The following is a 19,801-nucleotide window of genomic DNA, read 5'->3' as shown; positions in this document are numbered from 1 at the left end:
ATATTGGTTTGAGAGGATCTCAGTGAGCATTGGGTGATCGATGAATGGGATTTGGTGTAATTGAAGTCAGAGGGAGCAGAGGTTTGGATGACCTTAAGTTTACCTCATGTTCCACCATGGGAAACGCCAGGAGTTAGTTGCAAGGGAACGAATTTTAAAACAGACAATAAAATCAATCACTTCAGTTTTTTGGATATTTCATTGGAGAAAATTTATGCTATTTCAGTATTGAATGTAAAAGCAGCCTGGTTATTTAGCACAGTAGAGTGTAAAGCAATAGTAGACAAGTAGCGTGTTGTCAGTGTGCATATGTAATTGGTCTTTTTGGATGGTAAGCATGTACATAAATAGGAGGGACCTAAGCTCAATTCTTGAAAGACACCAGAGGTAGCAGTGCCAGACCGTAGGGCACGAATGCAAGTGGTTCTTCAGCTATGGTTAGGTAGATAAAATATTCTAAGCAGTCTTGGTAAGCGAAACAGCAGTGCGGAAGAAGCTGGAGTTATTGACTGTTTCAGAATTGCTGATAAATTAAGATGGAGAGAAAGGAAAGTTACCTTTGTCATAATCATATGGGTATCATTTTTGATTTTGGCACTTTGGTGTTGATGGAGACCTGATTGGAGGGATTCAGGAAAAAAAAGGATCAAATCTGGAGGTGACAACATGTTCCAGTACTTTGGAGAGGAAATGAAAGCTGAAGATGGAACTGTGGTTTCATTCCAAAGTGTACTACTTCACCTTTGTCTGGGTTTAACTTTTTATTTTCCTGTTCTGCTAGTTATCATGTAATTAACTGCATTCCTCATCAGTCTTGACTGGAAAACATACTAAGTTGCTTATTGTTTGTTACAGTGAGAAATCCTTACACAGGACACAAATACCTTTGTGGTGCATTGCAATCCAGCATCGTCTTGTTGGAATGGGTTGAGCAAATGCAAAAGTTTATGTTAATCAAAGTAAGTGAAATGTTTACAAGTGATGTTCAGTCCAACATTTTTACTTTTTCCTGTAAAATGCAAGACTAATAACAGAGTTTGAGCAGGGCTGCAACATTTACAACCCTGCAGTCCTCTGGCATTAGCCTTTGGCATTAAACTACTCTGCTATTTTATATGATTGTATGTAAAATTGTGCTGTTATTTGGTTGCATCTACCCACTTGTCTTATGCATCGTGGCCTAGTCAACCTAAGAATAATTGGGGAAATATTTAATCATAGAATCCCTACAGATTGGAAACAGGCCTTTTGGCCCAGCAAGTCCACACCAACCCTCCAAAGAGTATCTTTCCCAGACCAATTCCCCTATTACTCTACATTTACCCTTGACTATTGCACATAACCTACACATCCCTAAACATTATGGACAATTTAGCACGGCCAATTCACCTAACCTATGCATCTTTGAATTGTGGGAGGAAACCAGAGCACCTGAAGGAAACCCACGCAGATACAGGCAGAATGTACAAATTCCACGCAAACAGTCGCCCAAGGTAGGAATCCAACCCACGTCCTTGGCACTGTGAGGTAGCAGTGCTAACCACTGAACCACCGTGCTGATTTTCTTAAAAATCTGGATTGATAATAATTTGTCCTGGGAAAAAGTCAAAAATCACACAACATCAGGTTATAGCCCAACAGGTGTATTTGAAATCACATGCTTTCGGAGCAGTGCTCCTTTGTTAGATGAAGTGGGAAAACAAGACACAGGGTTGAGGGGGGTAATGGGTAAGGGTTGGGATGGATGTTTTTACTGTTGTGGGATATGCAGATTTCGTTATTTGTAATTCTTATCAGCACAACCAAACATTTGTAATTTAAATTGATGGCTTGAAAACCTGTTTCTTTATAGTTCTTGCAATAAGTATGTACCTTGTACTGTTCTTCCCAAAATACTATTTTATGCATGGTTTGGTATTTTTTTTATTTAGTTTAGAAAATTCAAATTTATTGTAGCTGTAGCTTCTGGTGTAATTACTCAAAAGGAGTGATTTCATTTTTTTCTTGCTTCATTAGACCGAGTTTGTTTAGTTCGTAAACATAAATAGGATGTTATTTTAAATAGCTTAAACGAATTATCTAAAATGAGGAATTTATATTTGGTACACCCAAGTAATGTAATGTAATGCAATGCATATATCCTTTGTTTTTGGCCTAGCATGTCGACTTCCCTCTGCCAAATCCATTGAAAGTCTTTGAACTGCTCGTTGTTCCAGAGCAAGAATACCCCTTGCTATGTGTTGCTGTCAGTAAAGGAACAGAACTTAACCAAGTAGTACGATTTGAAACTGTTAATCCAAATTCTACTTCTTGTTGGTTTACTGAAACAGGTATGTCCGTTGTGATTTAATACAGATGAACATAATGACAAATGATTTTTATTTACTCAAGTTTAATTTGAATGATCTGGAAGTATGTTGTCACTTACCATAACATTCTGTATACATTTTGTACGACTAAGTTAACCAAGATGAAATAGATTTGCTTTGAGTTCTTTTTAACAAAGTGACATTAGAACAGCAGAGATCTGGTTCCAGTTTTCCCATTATTACTCTTGTTAGGAGAGAGATGCAAGGCTTGTGTTTTTCTGGATGTCTGGGGAAGAGAGAGAAGAAGGCAGCAATGAGAAGATTAGAGTAAAAGCCTCTCTTGACATTTTGTTCTGTTGCAATATCTTTCCTATTTTCTAGTTATATATTTACAACACAGTTGAAGCAGCCTTTTTTTTAGTTAAGCAAAAGTGACTAAGGAGCTATCTTTCCCATAGTACTGTTGGTATAGTCTGGAGAAACTGGATAAAATTGAATTTGAACAGGACAGCAGTTTCTTTCTGTACAGTCACATTGTATAACTACATGTTTCACTACATCAAAACCATGTCTTATTCCACAATTTTACAAATGTCCATTTGGTTCAGTAGTTTGTTGAGGGCCTCTCTTTTGGATTCTGTGAATATAGAGATTGGATTGGTGCACAAAGTTTGTTGTCATTACTTCCTCATAACAGTGCAATGAAAAGAGGCAGTATGCTTTGCAACTGCCGTATGTGGATGTTGTTTTTGTCAACATTTAGCTTGAGGGTGCTGTAAAATGACATTTAAGTGAATATTATCACTTTTTGAGGATGCAAATTTATTTAGCATTTTCATCAAACTTCCTGCGCAAAAGCAAAATGAATCATGTAACACCATTGTACTCTTGCCATCCATAAACAATTAGAAAGGTCATGAATATAATGCTGCTTGTGTTGTATGCAACCACACATCTCAACTATGGAATGGAATTGAGCATAGATTAGTTATGTAATTTGTCGGATTAGATGAATATACTGCAACTTTGCCTCATTTCTTGTCTTCCTCCAGATCAGTTGAGAGGCAAATGTGAGTATTTACTGAAACCTGTTTAAAAGGTTCAGGTTTTTAATTTTTAAGTTTATTTGTATTGCATGTTATTAGTTCACATCAATAATTTAGTCTGGCATTTAGAAAATTAACATTACAATTTCTTTGCATTCAAGGTGAAAGGAAACATACATTTGGAGATATTTGTCAGAACTTGTCAGAATAGGGTTGCCTTTAATCACCACTGCTCACTCACGAAAAAAATATAAGGTTAAACACTCACTACAAAGCCTGAGCAATTTCCACTGGTTCACAGTCTCTGGTCTATTTCACAGGAAAAATAAATGTTTAGAAGAAAGCTGTAAATATGCTGCAGATGAGTAATGCTGTTTTATCACTTGTTACAGATATGCCACAGGCAAATGTCATCCACGTAACCCAGCTAGAAAGAGATACAATAATAGTCTGCATGGATCGTAAGTTTCCAAAAAAAAAAATTGTTTTTTAAAAAAAAAGTGGCTAAATTATATTGAAAAATAAATTCTATAATTAGCTTATTATTATGTAGATATTTGAGTGAATTGGTACGGGTAATTCTTTCAGTGAGATGACACTGATACAAATAACAGAATAGCCTCCTTTTTACAATTTTATGAATTCTGTGGTTAAATAATAAACCATTAGCAACCAGTGTGAGCATCAAGGAAAAATTAAAGCTTTTTTTTTACTTTAAATGGTATGTCTTCAAGCTAACCTTCATATCAGTCTGTTTATTCATTCCCCTGTGTTTTAAATTGTTGCTTTTTGATTTTAATGGCCCTTCTAAGCAAATTTGATAATTTCATGCTAGTTCGTGCTGAGTTATAGCAAGCATTGTGATTGTACTGTTGATCCAATCTAATGGATAATGATTTGAGATTACCTTCAGTTCATTTCGCCTGGGATAACTTTCCTGCTAAGGCTCAGTTTTCGTCCAGTTTTAGCCCAAGTTAGTATCTAACCTATTTCTCAGAACTGAAAGGGCAGAGCTCAAAACCACTGTACAGCATTTTTTCCCCTTTTTGGCATTGTAGGTTTTGTTTTTCAGAAAAATATATTCAATATTATATTTTTGAGCTGCTTTCCGAGGGGTATCTTAATGAAGGTTTTTTTTTCAGTTAATAGTATTATACTGTAGAAGATAATTATATTTAAATAGTCCAAGTCCACACTTTTAGAGAGAACTTTAGTTCAGTAACCATACTTTATAAAACTCTAACCCCGCTGATTACTTATATCTATACAACCAATTTACACTAAATTAACTTATTTATATTTTATTTTATGTAATTTTACTTAATTATCCTTAATATATGCACTACTTGTTCCGTTAGGTCTTGGGAAATGGTTATTTATGTGGTCAAGTAACATTCATTTAACTGCATCTGTGTTACAAAATACCAATAAATAAGTCCTTTGGTTATTATGAATTTCTTAAAGATGCTGTTTACTGGAAGTTATTCTACACTGGGCAGTTACTAGGCTCCAATCAGAGCTAAATAACACCTGTCATTGTCTACAACCCAACAGGGAGATTTTGTTCTGAGGCTGTGTACTCTGCACAAGCTCAAACTAGTCTAACAAGCTTGCGAACTTTGCTGATGACTTAGCAGTGCCATGTGACTCTGTTAAATGGATACTACCCCAAACTATGACACACTGTCAGTCTGGGGTTTTTCTGCTGAAGCTATTATCAACTGAAAATGCTTGTTTGTGAAGTCTAAGGCCATAACTAACTGTTGACAAAAGTAGTTAATCAAACTTTCCTCATACTTTAAAAAAACACCTCGTCTTCACTGGAGACAATCTCATTGAAAAGTAGATAGAATATTTATAGTGCTATTTTGGACCCTGTTTAATTTAAAACCACATGGATTTACAGAAGACATTGTAAAATAAAGCAAGAATTATATAAGGTAGGTAAGCTCATCTGATTTACCTGAGATGGGTTTTTAATAGATAATCATCATCTTGATACAACTTGTTCAGTTACAATATTAGAATATAGCTTCACCTATACACCATACTTATTGAAACATGGATTAAAAACAAATTTTACATTTAGTCATTTTTGTGACAAAATTTAAGAAAAGGTAAAAAAAAATCACACTTGCCTAATGAATTATACTAGATGTATTTGTTAAATATTTTGAAAGTAATTGCATAAATTTTAAAATATGCCTCTTTCAATAAATGTTTACCATTAGTTAATTAATAAGAATATTACTTTTCACATGTATTTGGAACACTTCAAGGAACTGTATTGATACTCCATCTTTGGAAATATACCAAAGTATACTATTCAATTACATATTTGTTTCTCTTTTGTGCTTTAACATGCCAGGATGTTTAAAGATTGTAAATCTCCGAGGTAGATTGAAATCGAGCAGAAAGCTATCATCGGAACTAACATTCACTTTTCAAATTGAATCAATAGGTAAGGGTTTCTTTTCAACCTCAAGGATTTGTTGCATTGAAATGTGGGAATTATCATATTTTTAAAAGTCATATGAATAATGAATTAAATTTGTCTTTTCTACTTATACATTTTCCAACCTACAAGTTTATGTTGACTATCAAAGACAATTTGATTCTCTAATTCTGTACAGCAAATTTTTGACATGGCTCTTACTTAAACTGGATTTAAAGTTTAGAGAGTTTTCATTTCTAGCATAAATACACATCTAAGATTCAGGCACGGTGTTAAATTCATTCAGTTCTGCTCATTGCATCTTCTCTTTTACACCTGCTTCCATCCGAATGTACCAATTGAAAGCATGCAGATCAGGTCTGCATTGAAGAACAGCTGAGTCAGTTCAGTCACTGGTTGAGCTTTTGGGCTGAAATTAGTCAGAGTTGTGGGGAGAAAGTGAGGTCTGCAGATGCTGGAGATCAGAGCTGAAAATGTGTTGCTGGAAAAGCGCAGCAGGTCAGGCAGCATCCAAGGAACAGGAGATTCGACGTTTCAGGCATATGCCCAATGCCCGAAACATCGAATCTCCTGTTCCTTGGATGCTGCCTGACCTGCTGCGCTTTTCCAGCAACGCATTTTCAGAGTTGTGGGGACCCCAACAAAGGGCTGGAAGTCCGGTTCAATCTTGCATTAGCCATTTAGGATACTACCCACATGGGGCTGGGGCTTGCCAGGGTCACTGAAAGGTGGCTGCTTGATGGGAGGGTAGTGGCTGATTAAGAGGGTTATCCCATGCATTTGAGGAAAGCTGATTTATCTTGCAGTCTGCCTCTGGGCAGTGGGTGATCCAGAGATAAACTGGCAGCAGTGGTGAGAAAAAAGTCTGTCTTTCTATTAGAGTAGTTCTGAGTCCTGTGTCATCTCAAAAAAAGTGACCTTTTGAATATTACAAGAAAACTATACAAAGCACTTCAAACCTGCTGACCAGCCTACATTCCCTGTTAGTCTCCATGTTAGTCAATTTTGTTAATGCCTTTCCCTCTTTAAGTCTCTGTCTTAAAATCAGCCCTTCACTCCTCCAATTTCCTTTTTCAATCCTTATTTCTAACTTATTTTTTGGACACTGAGTAAAGCTACTACTTATCCATTATTCCTCTTTGTATCCAAGATTTGTACCTAGGTCCTTCTACCTAAGGTAGTGCCATTAGAGGCGGCCATTGTAAAAGCTTTTCATTGTACTCCTGTATTTCTGTACTGGAGTACATGTGACAATAAAGGATATTCTATTTTAAATTACCATCCCATTGCATCTCAACTTAGACTGTAATAGTAATTAATCATATTCTTTCTAAATAAATTTGAAGCAAACCCCAGATGTTACAAATTCCCAGCTTCTTCCTCCTCCCCTAGATACTTGAAAAGTTTGCTGCCTTCCAAATCTATTCCCACCTTTGACACAATTCTGTTTGAATGCCTTCACTGAGCTTTCTGCCCTTGTAACAATAGTGAAACTACTCCGATCAAAGTCACAAATAACATCCACTGTGACTGTGACAAAGGTAAACCTGCAATCCTTGTACTTTTCAACCTGTTAGCATTCTTTGACACAGTTGACTACAAAATCCTCCTGCAATGCATCTCTGTCCTCTAATTGCACTCACCTAGTTCCATTCTTATGTAATTGAAACCAGGGAATAATTTTCAATGGCTTCTCATTCCGTTCCTGTTGTCTCTGGTGTTCCCAAAATTCAATCCTTGATTCCCTATTATTTCTTAACTATATTGTTGTATGTAAATTATGACAAGCTATCTTTAAATTGAGTATTTGTTAAGAAATCTCACAGACAATCAAATACCGAAACGATTAGTTAAATTTTATTGCATGTAGCAACCAAAATAAGACCACTCCAGTAAGTAAGTTAACCTTCACATTTTAACTTAGCTATTACCCAAGTAATGTTGGAATTTAGCTACAGTTCCAATCAACAGCACCTGTCCCTGAATGTCCAGGGTTCGATCCTTGTGGCATGCTGTTCTCTGCAGTTCAGCCACTGAAGAATCCTTAAGTTGAATTCTTTGTAGAATTTTCTGGCTTATGAAGTTTCTAATGAGATGTTATTGATACATTCATCCACATCTTGGATTACACTTCTGGAGTCGTCAAGTCTGTAGCTTGTCTCCTTCTTAGAATTAACTTCCCTGTTCCTTACATTCATTATTAGCGGTTTGTTTGAAATGCACTTTAATGCAATTAACCCCTCAGCCTCAGGACATTTCTTCTGTAGGAAATATTGCTTGCCCATTTGTCACAGCCAGCAGATTATCATCAGTTGTTACCTCCTGCCTTCCAGGAAACAGCTTGTTTTTATGATGCTTTGACTCCTTCCCCGTGATGGTGAATTAGCATTTTCTTTTAATTCCTTTATAGACAAGCAGGAGGCTGGAAGAGCACAGCAAGCCAGGCAGCATCGGGAAGTGGTGAAGTCGACATTTTGGGTATAACCCTTCTTCAGGAGTTTACTTGTCAACTTCTCCACCTCCTGATGCTGCCTGGTTTGCTATGCTTTTTGAGCCTCCTGCTTACTTACTTTGGATTCCAGTTTTTTTGTCTTTAATTTCTTTATAACTGTTTCTTCTTGTCCCTTTCAACTCGGGAAACAGGTTATTCCAGAAAGTGTTATTGCTGATTCTTAGGATCCTTGAACACTGATTAAAATTTTGAAGTTTACAGTATCACAGTATGCTGTCCCTCAGTGACATGGTCAAAAAAGCAGCTGTATCTTGTCACCACTTTCCTCAACTGATCTGTTGTAGCTAAACTAAGAACAAAGAAAATTACAGCACAGGAACAGGCCCTTATGGCCCTCCAAGCCTGCGCTGATCCAGATCCTCTATCTAACCCTGCCACCTGTTTTCTAAGGATCTGTATCCCTTTGCTCCCTGCCCATTCACATATCTGTCTTGATACATCTTAAGTGATGCAATCGTTCCTGCCTCTACCACCTCTGCTGGCAACACATTCCAGGCCCCCACCATCCTCCACGCATATCTCCCCTAAACCTTTCCCCTCTCTCTTTGAGCTGACCCCTAGTAATTGAGTTCCGCGCTCTGGGGAAAAAAGATTCTTGACATCCACCCTGTCTATACCTCTCATTATTTTGTAGACCTCATTCAGGTCCCCCCTCAACCTCTGTCTTTCGAATGAAAATAATCATAATTTATTCAACCTACAAAATTATGAGGGGCATGGATAGGATAAATAGGCAAAGTTTTTTTTCTCTGGGGTCGGAGAGTCCAGAACTAGAGGGTATAGGTTTAGGGTGAGAGGGGAAAGATATAAAAGAGACCTAAGGGGCAACTTTTTCATGCAGAAGGTGGTACGTGTATGGAATGAGCTGCCAGAGGATGTGGTGGCGGCTGGTAAAATTGCAACATTTAAGAGGCATTTGTATGGGTATATGAATAGGAAGAGTTTGGAGGTGCTGGCAGGTGGGACTAGATTGGGTTCGGATATCTGGTCAGCATGGACGGGTTGGACCGAAGGGTCTGTTTCCATGCTGTACAACTCTGTGACTCTCCTCATAGCTAGCACCCTCCATATTAGGCAACATTCCTGGTGAAGCTTCTCTGCACCCTGTCCAAAGCATCCACATCCTTTTGGCAATATGGTGTCCAGAACTGTATGCAGGAAGTGGTGAAGTCGACATTTCGGGTATAACCTATCTTCAGGAGTTTACTGTATTCCAAATGCAGCCGAACCAAAGTCCTATACAACTGTAACATGACCTGCCAACTCTTGTACTCAATACCCTGTCCAATGAAGGAAAGCAAGCCGTGTGCCTTCTTGACCTACTGACCTGCGTTCCACCTTCAGGGAACAATGGACCTGAACACCCAGATCTCTCTGTATATCAATTTTCCCTAGGACTTTTCCATTTACTGTATAGTTCGCTCTTGAATTGAATCTTCCAAAATGCGTCACCTCGCATTTACCCGGATTGAACTCCAACTGCCATTGCTCTGCCCATCTTTCCAATCTATCTATATTCTGCTGTATTCTTGATAGTCCCCTTCACTATCTGCTACCCCCTACACTAATCTTGATGTCATCTGCAACACTTGCTAATCAGGCAACTGAAACCATCCTGCAAATCATTTATATATATATCGCAAACAACAGTGGCCCCAGCATGGATCCCTGGATCCACTCGTCACAGGTCTCCATTTTGAGAAACTCCTTTCAACTATTACTCTGTCTCCTGTTGCCCAGCCAGTTCTCTATCCATCTAGCTCGAACATCCTGGGCACCATGCAACTTCACCTTCTCCATCAGCCGACCATGGGGAACCTTATCAAACATCTTACTAAAGTCCATGTATATTACATCTACAGTACCCCCCCCCCCTCCCCAATCAATCAACTTTGTCACCTCCTCAAAATTCTATTAGGTTTGTAAGACATGACCTTCCCTGCACAAAACCATGCTGCCCATGATTGATAAGCCCATTTTCTTCCAAATGGGAATTGATCCTATTCCTCAGTATCTTCTCCAGCAGCTTCCCTACCACTGACGTCAGGCTCACCGATCTGTAGTTACCTGGCATATCCCTGCGACCCTTCTTAAACACGGGGACAGCATTAGCAATCCTCCAGTCCTCCAAGACTTTACCCATGTTCAAGGATGCTGCAAAGATATCTGTTAAAGCCCCAGTTATTTCCTCTCTTGCTTCCCTCAGTAACATGGGGTAGATCCCAACTGGACCTGGGGACTTGTCCATCTTAATGCCTTTTAGAATACCCAAAACATCCTCCCTCCTTCTACTGACTTGATCTAGAGTACCCAAGCATCTATCCCTAACCTCAACATCCATCATGTCCCTCACCTCGGTGAATGCTCATTAAGTACTCATTAAGAATCTCATCCATTTTCTTTGACTCCACACATAACTTTCCTCCTTTGTCCTTGAGTGGGCCAACCTTTTCTCTAGTTACCCTCTTGCTCCTTATATATGAATAAAAGGCTTTGGGATTTTCCTTAAATATGTTTGCTAAACATACCTAATGACCCTTTTAGTCCTCTTAATTCCTCATTTCCGATTGGTCCTACATTCCCAATATTCTTCCAAAGTTTTGTCTGTCTTCAGTAGCCTTGACCTTATGTACGCATCCTTTTTCCTCTTAGCTTGTCTCGCAATTTCACCTGTCATCCAGGGTTCCCTAACCTTGCCATTTCGATCCCTCATTTTCACAGGTACGTAACTTTCCTGAACTCTAATCAACCTCTCTTTAAAAGCCTCCCACATATCGAATGTGGATTTACCTTCAAATAGCTGGTCCGAATCTACATTTCCCAGCTCCTGCCGAATTTTGGTATAGTTGGTACTCTTCCTTTTGTCTTTGTCCATGAGTATTCTAAAACTTATGGAATGTGATCACTATTCCCAAAGTAATCCCTTACTGAACCACATGGCCGGGCACATTTCCCAAAACCAGGTCCAGTATGGCCCTTTCCTGAGTTGGACTATTTACATACTGCTCTAGAAAACCCTCGTGGATGCTCCTTACAAATTCTGCTCCATGTAGAGACCTCTAACACTAAGTGAATCCCAGTCAATGTTGGGAAAATTAAAATCTCCTATCACCACCACCCTATTGCTCCTACATCTTTCCATAATCTGTCTACATATTTGCACCTCTAACTCACTTTTGCTGTTGGGAGGCCTGTAGTACAGCCCCAATATTGTTATTGCGCCCTTCCTATTTCTGAGCTCTGTCCTTATTGCCTTACTGCTCGTGTCTCCATAGTGTCTTCCTTCAGCGCAACTGTGATATTTTCTCTGGCTAGTAATGCAACTCCTCCACCCGTTTACCTCCTGTTCTATCCTGCATCGATATCCTGGGATATTTAATTGCCAATCATGCCCTTCCCTTAAACAAGTCTAAGTCCTAGCAATAACTTCATGCTCCCAGGTACTAATCCAAGCCCTGAGGTAATCTGCCTTACCTACTACACTTCTTGCATTAAAACAAATGCACCTCAGACCACCAGTCCCTTTGCATTCATCATCTGCTCCCTGCCTCCGCTTCCCCTTAGTCACGCTGACTTCATTATCTAGTTCCTTGCAGACTTTAGTTGCTACCTCCTTCCTATTCACTAACCTCCTCATTTGGTTCCCATCCCCGCCACATTAGTTTAAACCCTCCCCAACAGCATTAGCAAAAGCGCCCCAAGGACATTGGTTCCAGTTCGGCTCAGGTGGAGACCATCCAATTTGTAATAGTCCCACCTCCCTCCAGAACCGGTCCCTAAATTCTGAACCCCTCTCTCCTGCACCATCTGTCAAGCCATGCATTTATCCTGCTTATTCTATCATTCCTACTCTGACTAGCATGTGGCACTGGTAGCAATCATGAGATTACTACCTCTGAGCTCCTACTTTTTAACTTGGCTCCTTAAATTCTGCTTGTAGGATCCCATCCTGTTTTTTACCGATATTGTTCGTGCCAGTATGCACCACGGCAGCTGACAGCTCACCCTCCCCCTTGAGAATGTTCTGCAGCTGATCCGAGACCCATACACCTGGGAGGCAACATACCATTTGGGAGTCTTGTTTTCAACCGCAGAACTGCCTATCTGACGCCCACCCCCACCTCGCCCCGCCTTACAATTGAATCCCCTATGACTATAGCCCTTCCACTCTTTTTTTTTTTCCTGCCCTTCTGTAGAGCAGAGCCAGCCATGGTGCCATGAACCTCGCTGCTGCTATCTTCTCCGGGTGAGCCATCTCCCCCAACAGCATCCAAAACGGTATACCTGTTTTGGAGGGGACGACCGCAGGGATACCTGCACTGCCTTTCTGCTCTTTTTCTCTGCCTTTTGGTCACCCAGTCCCTTTCTCCCTCAACAATCTTAATCTGCGGTGCGACCAAATCACTAAACGTACTATCCACAACCCCCTCAGCATCATGTATTGCCCAAAGCTAGTCCATCCACAGCTCCAGAGCCGTCATGCAATCTAACAACAGCTGCAACCAGACATACTTCCTGCACGTGAAAGAGCCAGGGACATCAGCTGTATCCCTGAGCACCCACATTGAGCAAGAGGAGCTGAACATGGGTCTGAGATCTTCTGCCATTTTCAACCTTAAATTTAACTTTAGTCTTAGCTTAGGTAAGACTTGTTTTTGTTAGAGGAGGAGGGCAGGTGGGAGACACTAGACATGTAGTGTCGCTGGTTCAGCCACTATCCAAATAAAATGGTTTCATTCACCTTCCCAGTAGCCCTCTGGTCCTTGGTCTCACCTCTTGACAAATGGAGGCCCTGACACCCAAGGTAAGTTTTTTTTTAAATGGTTTAAACTCACCTTCCCAGCAGCCCTCTGGTCCTCACTGTTAAATCCTGAACTAGCATCTGCTACTGGGTGAACAGAGACTTTGCGATAATTTATAGTTCCCACTATAGACTCCATTCCCTTTCTATTCACTCCACCTCTTCCCGATAATGATTGAAGATTAAATCAGTTTGTTCACAGCTTCGGTATCACATCCAATGCCCTAGAAGAGCATCAAGATTGTATATCCGTCAATTCTGAGACTTCCATGTTTCTACCTCTATAACGTTGCCCCCATCTCACTTGACCTGCTACTGAAACTCTCTTATGCTTTTGTTGCCTTTGGACTTGATCGTTTCAGTGCACCTTTGGCTATTATCTTGCATTTCATCCTTAAATGTAAGATTATCCAAAGCTCTGCTGTCAACTTCTTCAGTCATTTGTTACAAGTACTTGCTGACCTATATTCATTCCACATTAAGCAATGCCTCGATTTCAAAATGTTCAGTTTCAGATCTGTCCGTGGTTTCTTAATTCCTTATATCTGTAATTTCCAGCATGGTGTCTGCGCCCCACTAATTCTAGTGTCCAAAAGATCCTGATTTTAATCATCCCACCATCGATAACCATTGCCTTCAGTTACCTAAATCCCAAGTTCTGGATTACTTCTCCTACATTTGACTACTTTTGTACTTCACTTTGTTCCTTTTAGACCTTTCTTAAAACTGCTTAGCTCAAATCACCTAAATATTGGTCAACTATCTCATTATATGGCTCAGTGTCATATTTTGTTTTACAATGCTGTTGCAATGCTTTTGCAAAGTGCCTTGGGCACGTCATTGCCCCAAATATGTTTTATGTATACAAGTTGTCAAGTGCAGCAACAAGGTACTATACAATTTTTTTTTGCATTTTGTCCACTCCCATATATAAAATGTATGAACGATGCACAAATTATAATTACATTGCTTATCGTCAGATTTTTCTTGGTTATCACTGGCTTTCAGATGTATTGGCAGTTAGAAGGACTCTACATTTTCACAGGAGAGTTTCTTGCAATGTGGTGATCAGATATTACTCCTGAAATCAAAACGTTCCATTTGGCAGCTTAGTTGGTGAAAAACAATGAACTGAAATCGGCTTCTTTGAGTTGCCCCCTAATATGACATAAACACAATGCTGAGAGAGTTTGTGTGGTGTTCAAAAAGGTTGTATGTCATCTCATTGTGAGTAGTTTCGCTATGTTTTAAAATGTATTTCTGTATAGTTTCCTGGTGCTAATCTATATCTCAAACATTGTTGAAACCTAATAGTTAATGCCATTTTGGTTTTGACTGTTTATGGATTGATCTTGCCAATTAGTATTCAGCAGACAACTTGTATTTCTCCTTTTTTTAGTTTGTTTACAGGATAGTGTTCTTGCTTTCTGGAAACATGGAATGCAGGGGAGAAGTTTTAAGTCAAATGAGGTAAAAGTAATAAATATTCTCATCCAATGTTTTCTCCAAAATGTGTGGCTGAAGGATTTACGCACACAGATTGACATTCTTCAAGAAGCTGCTGTAGTACATGGACCTTGGAGGTCCATGCAGTGGCCAAAATTTTTACAAGGAACATAGTTTTCATCTGCAATTTTATTAGTATTGTAACTAGCCTTTTGATTGATAATAATTTGACATTACAAACTAATTACAAATGGAAGCTCAAGCCACTCTAAATAGTGTTGAGTTAACAGTATTTAGAGAGTGTTCTATAGTTTCCAGCCTCTTCCCAGTGAGAATAGTATTTATCAATGGAATAGACTTTCATTAGATATATTTATTTCCATATTAACATTTGCCACAAGGATTAGTATGATGGTGCATGTTTGGATTATTCCATTTACTTTCTTTTTGATTATCCCTATTGGATTGTTGAACAAGACACAATGTGTCTTGTTTCATTCTAGAACAAGACTAGGTTTTCCATTATGGGGATTATAAGTGTTATTTACTCTCAATATTAAACTGTCAAATTTGATATGTCCTAACATAATTGAGGACCAAGTCTGTTAATATGTTGTAAATGTATTGCTGATTAATCCTGGAAATGTATTTTTTTGTCTAGATTACACAAGAAATATGCGATAATTCAAGAATCTTTAAACTTTTAGGCTCTGACAGGTTAGTAAACGTGATGATGATGCTGCTGCAGTAACAATTTACTCATTTTGTATTGCTAACTATCTTCAAAACAGATTTTCATTTCACTTTTGCATCGGAGGGAAGTTTGAGGAAAAGATTACACTTCATTTTATATTTATAAAAGAAAGCTAGGTTTTCAATCTACTGTCAGGTAGTGAAAATGCATAAGGAAACAGGTTGGACTGAGTTATATTTAATACATTGTAGATTTTGATACTGAATAAATTAAATTTGCTGCAACAGACATTTTGCATTTGGGTGTGTGGATGAGTAAAATTAAAGTATTAGTGCCTAGAAAATGAGTAGTGGGTAATCTTTGAAGACCATGTTTAAAGTAGTTCCAATTATCAGAGTTCATTTAAAAGTAAATTAGAATATTAATAATCATTATTACTAGTTTCTGCAGTCAGGTTCTCCATAAATAGTGATGTTTCTTAGTCATCCATTAAAGGTGTATTTTTTGATTTGGGAAGGTGATACCGCAATCAAATGAACTGGTCCTGATCAGTAGACTCATTCATTAATTGAAGTCTCATTGTTAAATTCAGTTGGGATTGTGATTTTAACAGTTCCTTAATTAGTGTGCACAATTCTAACAATGTTCAAGTTGCCCAGGACTTTTTTTCCCCAACTTACTGCACGATAGGTCTTGTTGTATAGCTGGGAGAAAGTGAGGACTGCAGATGCTGGAGCTCAGAGTCAGAAGGTGTTCTGCTGGAAAAGCATAGCCGGTCACACAGCATCCGAGAAGCAGGAGAATCAACGTTTCGAGTGTAAACTCTTCATCAGGAAGACTTTATGCTTGAAAAGTCGACTCTCCTGCTCATTAGATGCTGCCTGACCAGCTGTGCTTTTCCAGCACCACACTCTTTGACTCTTGTTGGGGTAGCTGCATGAGTGCAGTGTACCCTCTGGTAAGTGCAGTTCTTTATGTATGAGCCTACAAAAGTAACAGCTGGATCAATCCACAAAGCATTTTGAGATCATCCTGTGTTCATCCTACAATCTACACTTAAACCATTTGCTACAAGACTAAGTAATTATTTTTAAATCCCTTTTGTCCTTTTCAGCTGTTAAGCTTGGGGATATTGTGATCAATTGCCAAGCTGTCATTAGTTGCTCTACCTGAGATATGTAACTCAGCACAAATCTGTAATTACATTTAAAATCTTAGCAATCTGTAGAATGGAACAAAGGATAAAGTATTTAGTCACCCAAGTTTTTTTGAATGGTATTTTTGATTTGGTTTCTGTTTGAATAAATGTAGATAATAAATAAATTATTAAATATGATTTTTATTTCTTTGTAGGGTTGTGGTGCTGGAAAGCAGACCAACAGATAACCCAACTGCTAATAGCAACTTGTACATCTTGGCTGGCCATGAAAACAGCTACTAACTGCCATCAGAGTTTTGCATGGGAGTGTGCATAAAGAAAATTCAATTGCTTTCTTCAGCATTGAAGGATGTTTGAGATTGTTCAGAAGCCACAGTGATGTCTATTTATCATAGACAAAAATCAATATTTTATTTATTGTGGCATGAAACCTATGTGGAGGACGTTAAGTTCCACAACACCTTAACTTCAAAATGCTACACAAGTGCTTGTAATCTATGTACATAAAAGTGTAGTTTTTTTTTCAGTGTGTACTTCATATTGTTGAAGTCACACCCTATAACTCTTAATGTAGATAATAGTGCATATTGTGTACAGGTAAGTATCTTTACTGTACAGATTTGTATAGGTTTGCATGATGCAAAAGTTAATTTGGGTACTGCTTTTAAGGAATTATTTGAAATTTACTTTATTCAATTGAGATTAGTATATATTTTGCAACATGAAATGAGCAGTATACCCATCTAATCATCTAACACTTGTATTTTTAAGTGTAATTTAGTAATTTGGATATGAATTGGAGTAACCTTGAAGGATTATAATCCAAACCTTCATCTGTTTGTATGCTTGTTGGTTTTAATAGTTTCCTTGCAAGTACACTGGTATTAAGTTTGCACAATAATGCTGATAAAATGTGATGTATTTTACTCGTGGTGAACTCTGGGGCATCCATTTGGATTTAATTGTCCTATTTTAAGAGTAGTAGAAGGATGCTGCAGTTTAATAGCTGTTGATGTCTGTTATATATCATGTTTTAAAAACAAAAAAATTGGGTTGGCCAATATTTACTATCCTGATGACATCTGAATTTTACTTGGTAAAAAGTAGATATGATAGTCGCCTTTCTCTGCTCTCGTCATGTTAACCCATACTGGCAAGACTCCAAAAGCAAATAAGATTGTACTTTTTTGTACTTAGATAAATGAAAACACTGTAAAAAGTTTAAACTAACTATGATACCAATACACAATGTTCAAAAAGTCTTGGATCACAAAAGTATACACAACTTTTGATGTAACACTATATCATTGCATTATTATCACTCAGTAATACATTCTCAGCTGCCAATAACTTTTGTAACTGAAACATGATTTTTCTAAATGAAAGGGTTTGAAATATCTCATTTTAGTTTTTCAATTTGAATTTTCTTTGTGTAAGCCTTATTCTGCCAAATCTATAAACATACTTCAGAATGTCTCCCAAACTGTTGTATGTTCCTTTATACACTGCAGATGTTAGTTTAGTGTTTCTACCTCATGTAGATACAAGTTTTGTTGGAAACACTCGGCACAAGAGCATTATTGGTATTCTAGGTATTCTGATTCAGTCAAGTTGCAGTACCTAATATTTGTACAAAGTATCAACATAATTGCATATATGGGCTTGTTACTTTTTTATATATTTTTCCATGTTTTCATTTGGTTGTGGTCATCGGGATCAAAATGTTTTGATTTGTGTCTGACATGATCCATTCAGATGTTTCCTGTTGTGTATATACTGTAAAATAAATTCAAAGGGTTTGCATTTAAGGTTTTCTTTTCAATTATGTGAGTCTGAAATATTTCATGCCAAAGGTTGTTACTTCCAACAATACTTGGAATCCATGGTGCCACAGTTGCTGTCCGGAGCGCACACCTTGTCTGTCCTGTTCACTGACTGTACTATGTAGAGTATTCACCCACAAAGATATCACTAAAAATACCACAAAGATATTTTTTGCCTTAAGTCTATATAGCCTTTGTGCAATATCCCATCCTCCCATGAAGTTCAATGATTTAAACAAGTGGAAGAACAATGTGATTAATGAGGGGAAAAATTAATTTTAATTCAGCAAGTTTACATTTTAATACGGGTTAATAATAGAGGTTAACAGCACTTTCTTGGGGGCGAGTGATATTCATTTCATTTGGTTTAACTCTAATAATGAGATTAAATATTTTAAGGTTTGTAGCTTAGAGTACAGCAAACAAATACTGATTCGCATAATCTTTTAAGAATGTTTAATTTGTTGATGCTTTTAACAAATTTGTAGTGGTATTTTTAGAAACAAATGATTAGAACAAGAACTGACATTCATGCCAAATGCTTTGCTTGTATAGCTTTACTTAATGAAAACGGTCCTTATCATTTTGGAGTTAACTAGGAAGAAACCTGAATGGTCTATGTTGATATCTGACAACATCAGTAGAAACAAAAATTACCTGAGAAAGACAATTCATTGAGAGACTGTGTCTGAAACTGAGTCTTACTTTTATCATTTGATGATTGTTGTATATAAATTACAAAAATTGGATACAGACAAGTGCTTATTAGTGATTGAGATTTGCTTTCAACCCTGAGACATATTATAACTTTTTGTTGTCCTGCTGTGTTGTATACTCCGTTAAACACTACTTTCATAATTATTGTTTGATCTTAAATTTTTAAAATGCTACCAATATTTAAGTAACGATTGCTTTGGTATTTTTCTTCAGTTTAAAGGCCTTGTGAATTCATTGCAGTCAGATGCATTTCAGAATGTTAGGTATCATGTTCCTGAGATTTAAAATATTTCATATTAAACATTCAGGTTTTCGTAACATTTCAGACAACGTTTATATGTCTGAAGAAGTTCTGATGAAAATCCACCAAGATAAGTTATAGGGTTGTACAGCACAGAAACATTTCCTTAGGTCCAACTCATCTGTGCCAACCAGACTTCCCAATCTGATCTAGTCCTATTTGCTCGCATTTAGCCCGTATCCTTCGAAACCTTTCCAATTCATATACCCATGTAGATGCTTTTAAATGTTGTAATTGTACCTGCCTCTCACTTCCTCCAGTAGCTCGTTCCATACACCCACCACCGTCTGCATGACTAAGTTACCCCTCAGGTCTTTTTTAAATCCTTTCAGATGCAAAACATTATTTCCAACGACCAGAACGTTTTGGAATTCTTGCATTCTCTTTAACATTCTTTCAAAGCCTATCAAGCCATTCATACTTGATTAATTATCATCTGCCTTACTGATTTTGATGTTAATAAAGTTAAGCACAATGGCTGTGACACTTTTAAAAATTTACAAGCATTAAAAGTATCTACGTAAATAGGAATGCTTTG

At 37.8% G+C, this 19,801-nt stretch overlaps 1 protein-coding gene across 9 annotated transcripts in view; it reads left to right on the top strand.

Moving 5' to 3' along the window:
* LOC132819834 (mitogen-activated protein kinase kinase kinase kinase 3) overlaps window positions 1–18,230 on the top strand; it is a 416,845-nt gene extending 398,615 nt beyond the window's left edge. For 7 of the 9 annotated variants that reach the window (XM_060831692.1, XM_060831689.1, XM_060831691.1 and 4 more), the window contains 8 exons: window positions 856–959; window positions 2,159–2,330; window positions 3,362–3,379; window positions 3,748–3,816; window positions 5,724–5,816; window positions 14,523–14,593; window positions 15,231–15,286; window positions 16,617–18,230. In XM_060831692.1, the coding sequence (XP_060687675.1) occupies window positions 856–959; window positions 2,159–2,330; window positions 3,362–3,379; window positions 3,748–3,816; window positions 5,724–5,816; window positions 14,523–14,593; window positions 15,231–15,286; window positions 16,617–16,704 (671 nt within the window). In that variant the 3' untranslated portion in view covers window positions 16,705–18,230. The remainder of the gene's footprint in view (window positions 1–855; window positions 960–2,158; window positions 2,331–3,361; window positions 3,380–3,747; window positions 3,817–5,723; window positions 5,817–14,522; window positions 14,594–15,230; window positions 15,287–16,616) is intronic. The other 2 variants (XM_060831690.1, XM_060831687.1) reach the window with 1 other exon arrangement.
* Window positions 18,231–19,801: the final 1,571 nt, after the last annotated feature.

The sequence above is a fragment of the Hemiscyllium ocellatum genome, chromosome 10, assembly GCF_020745735.1.
Source record: "Hemiscyllium ocellatum isolate sHemOce1 chromosome 10, sHemOce1.pat.X.cur, whole genome shotgun sequence".
NCBI classification, from domain to species: domain Eukaryota; kingdom Metazoa; phylum Chordata; class Chondrichthyes; order Orectolobiformes; family Hemiscylliidae; genus Hemiscyllium; species Hemiscyllium ocellatum.
This window is presented reverse-complemented; position numbering and strand designations above follow the sequence as displayed.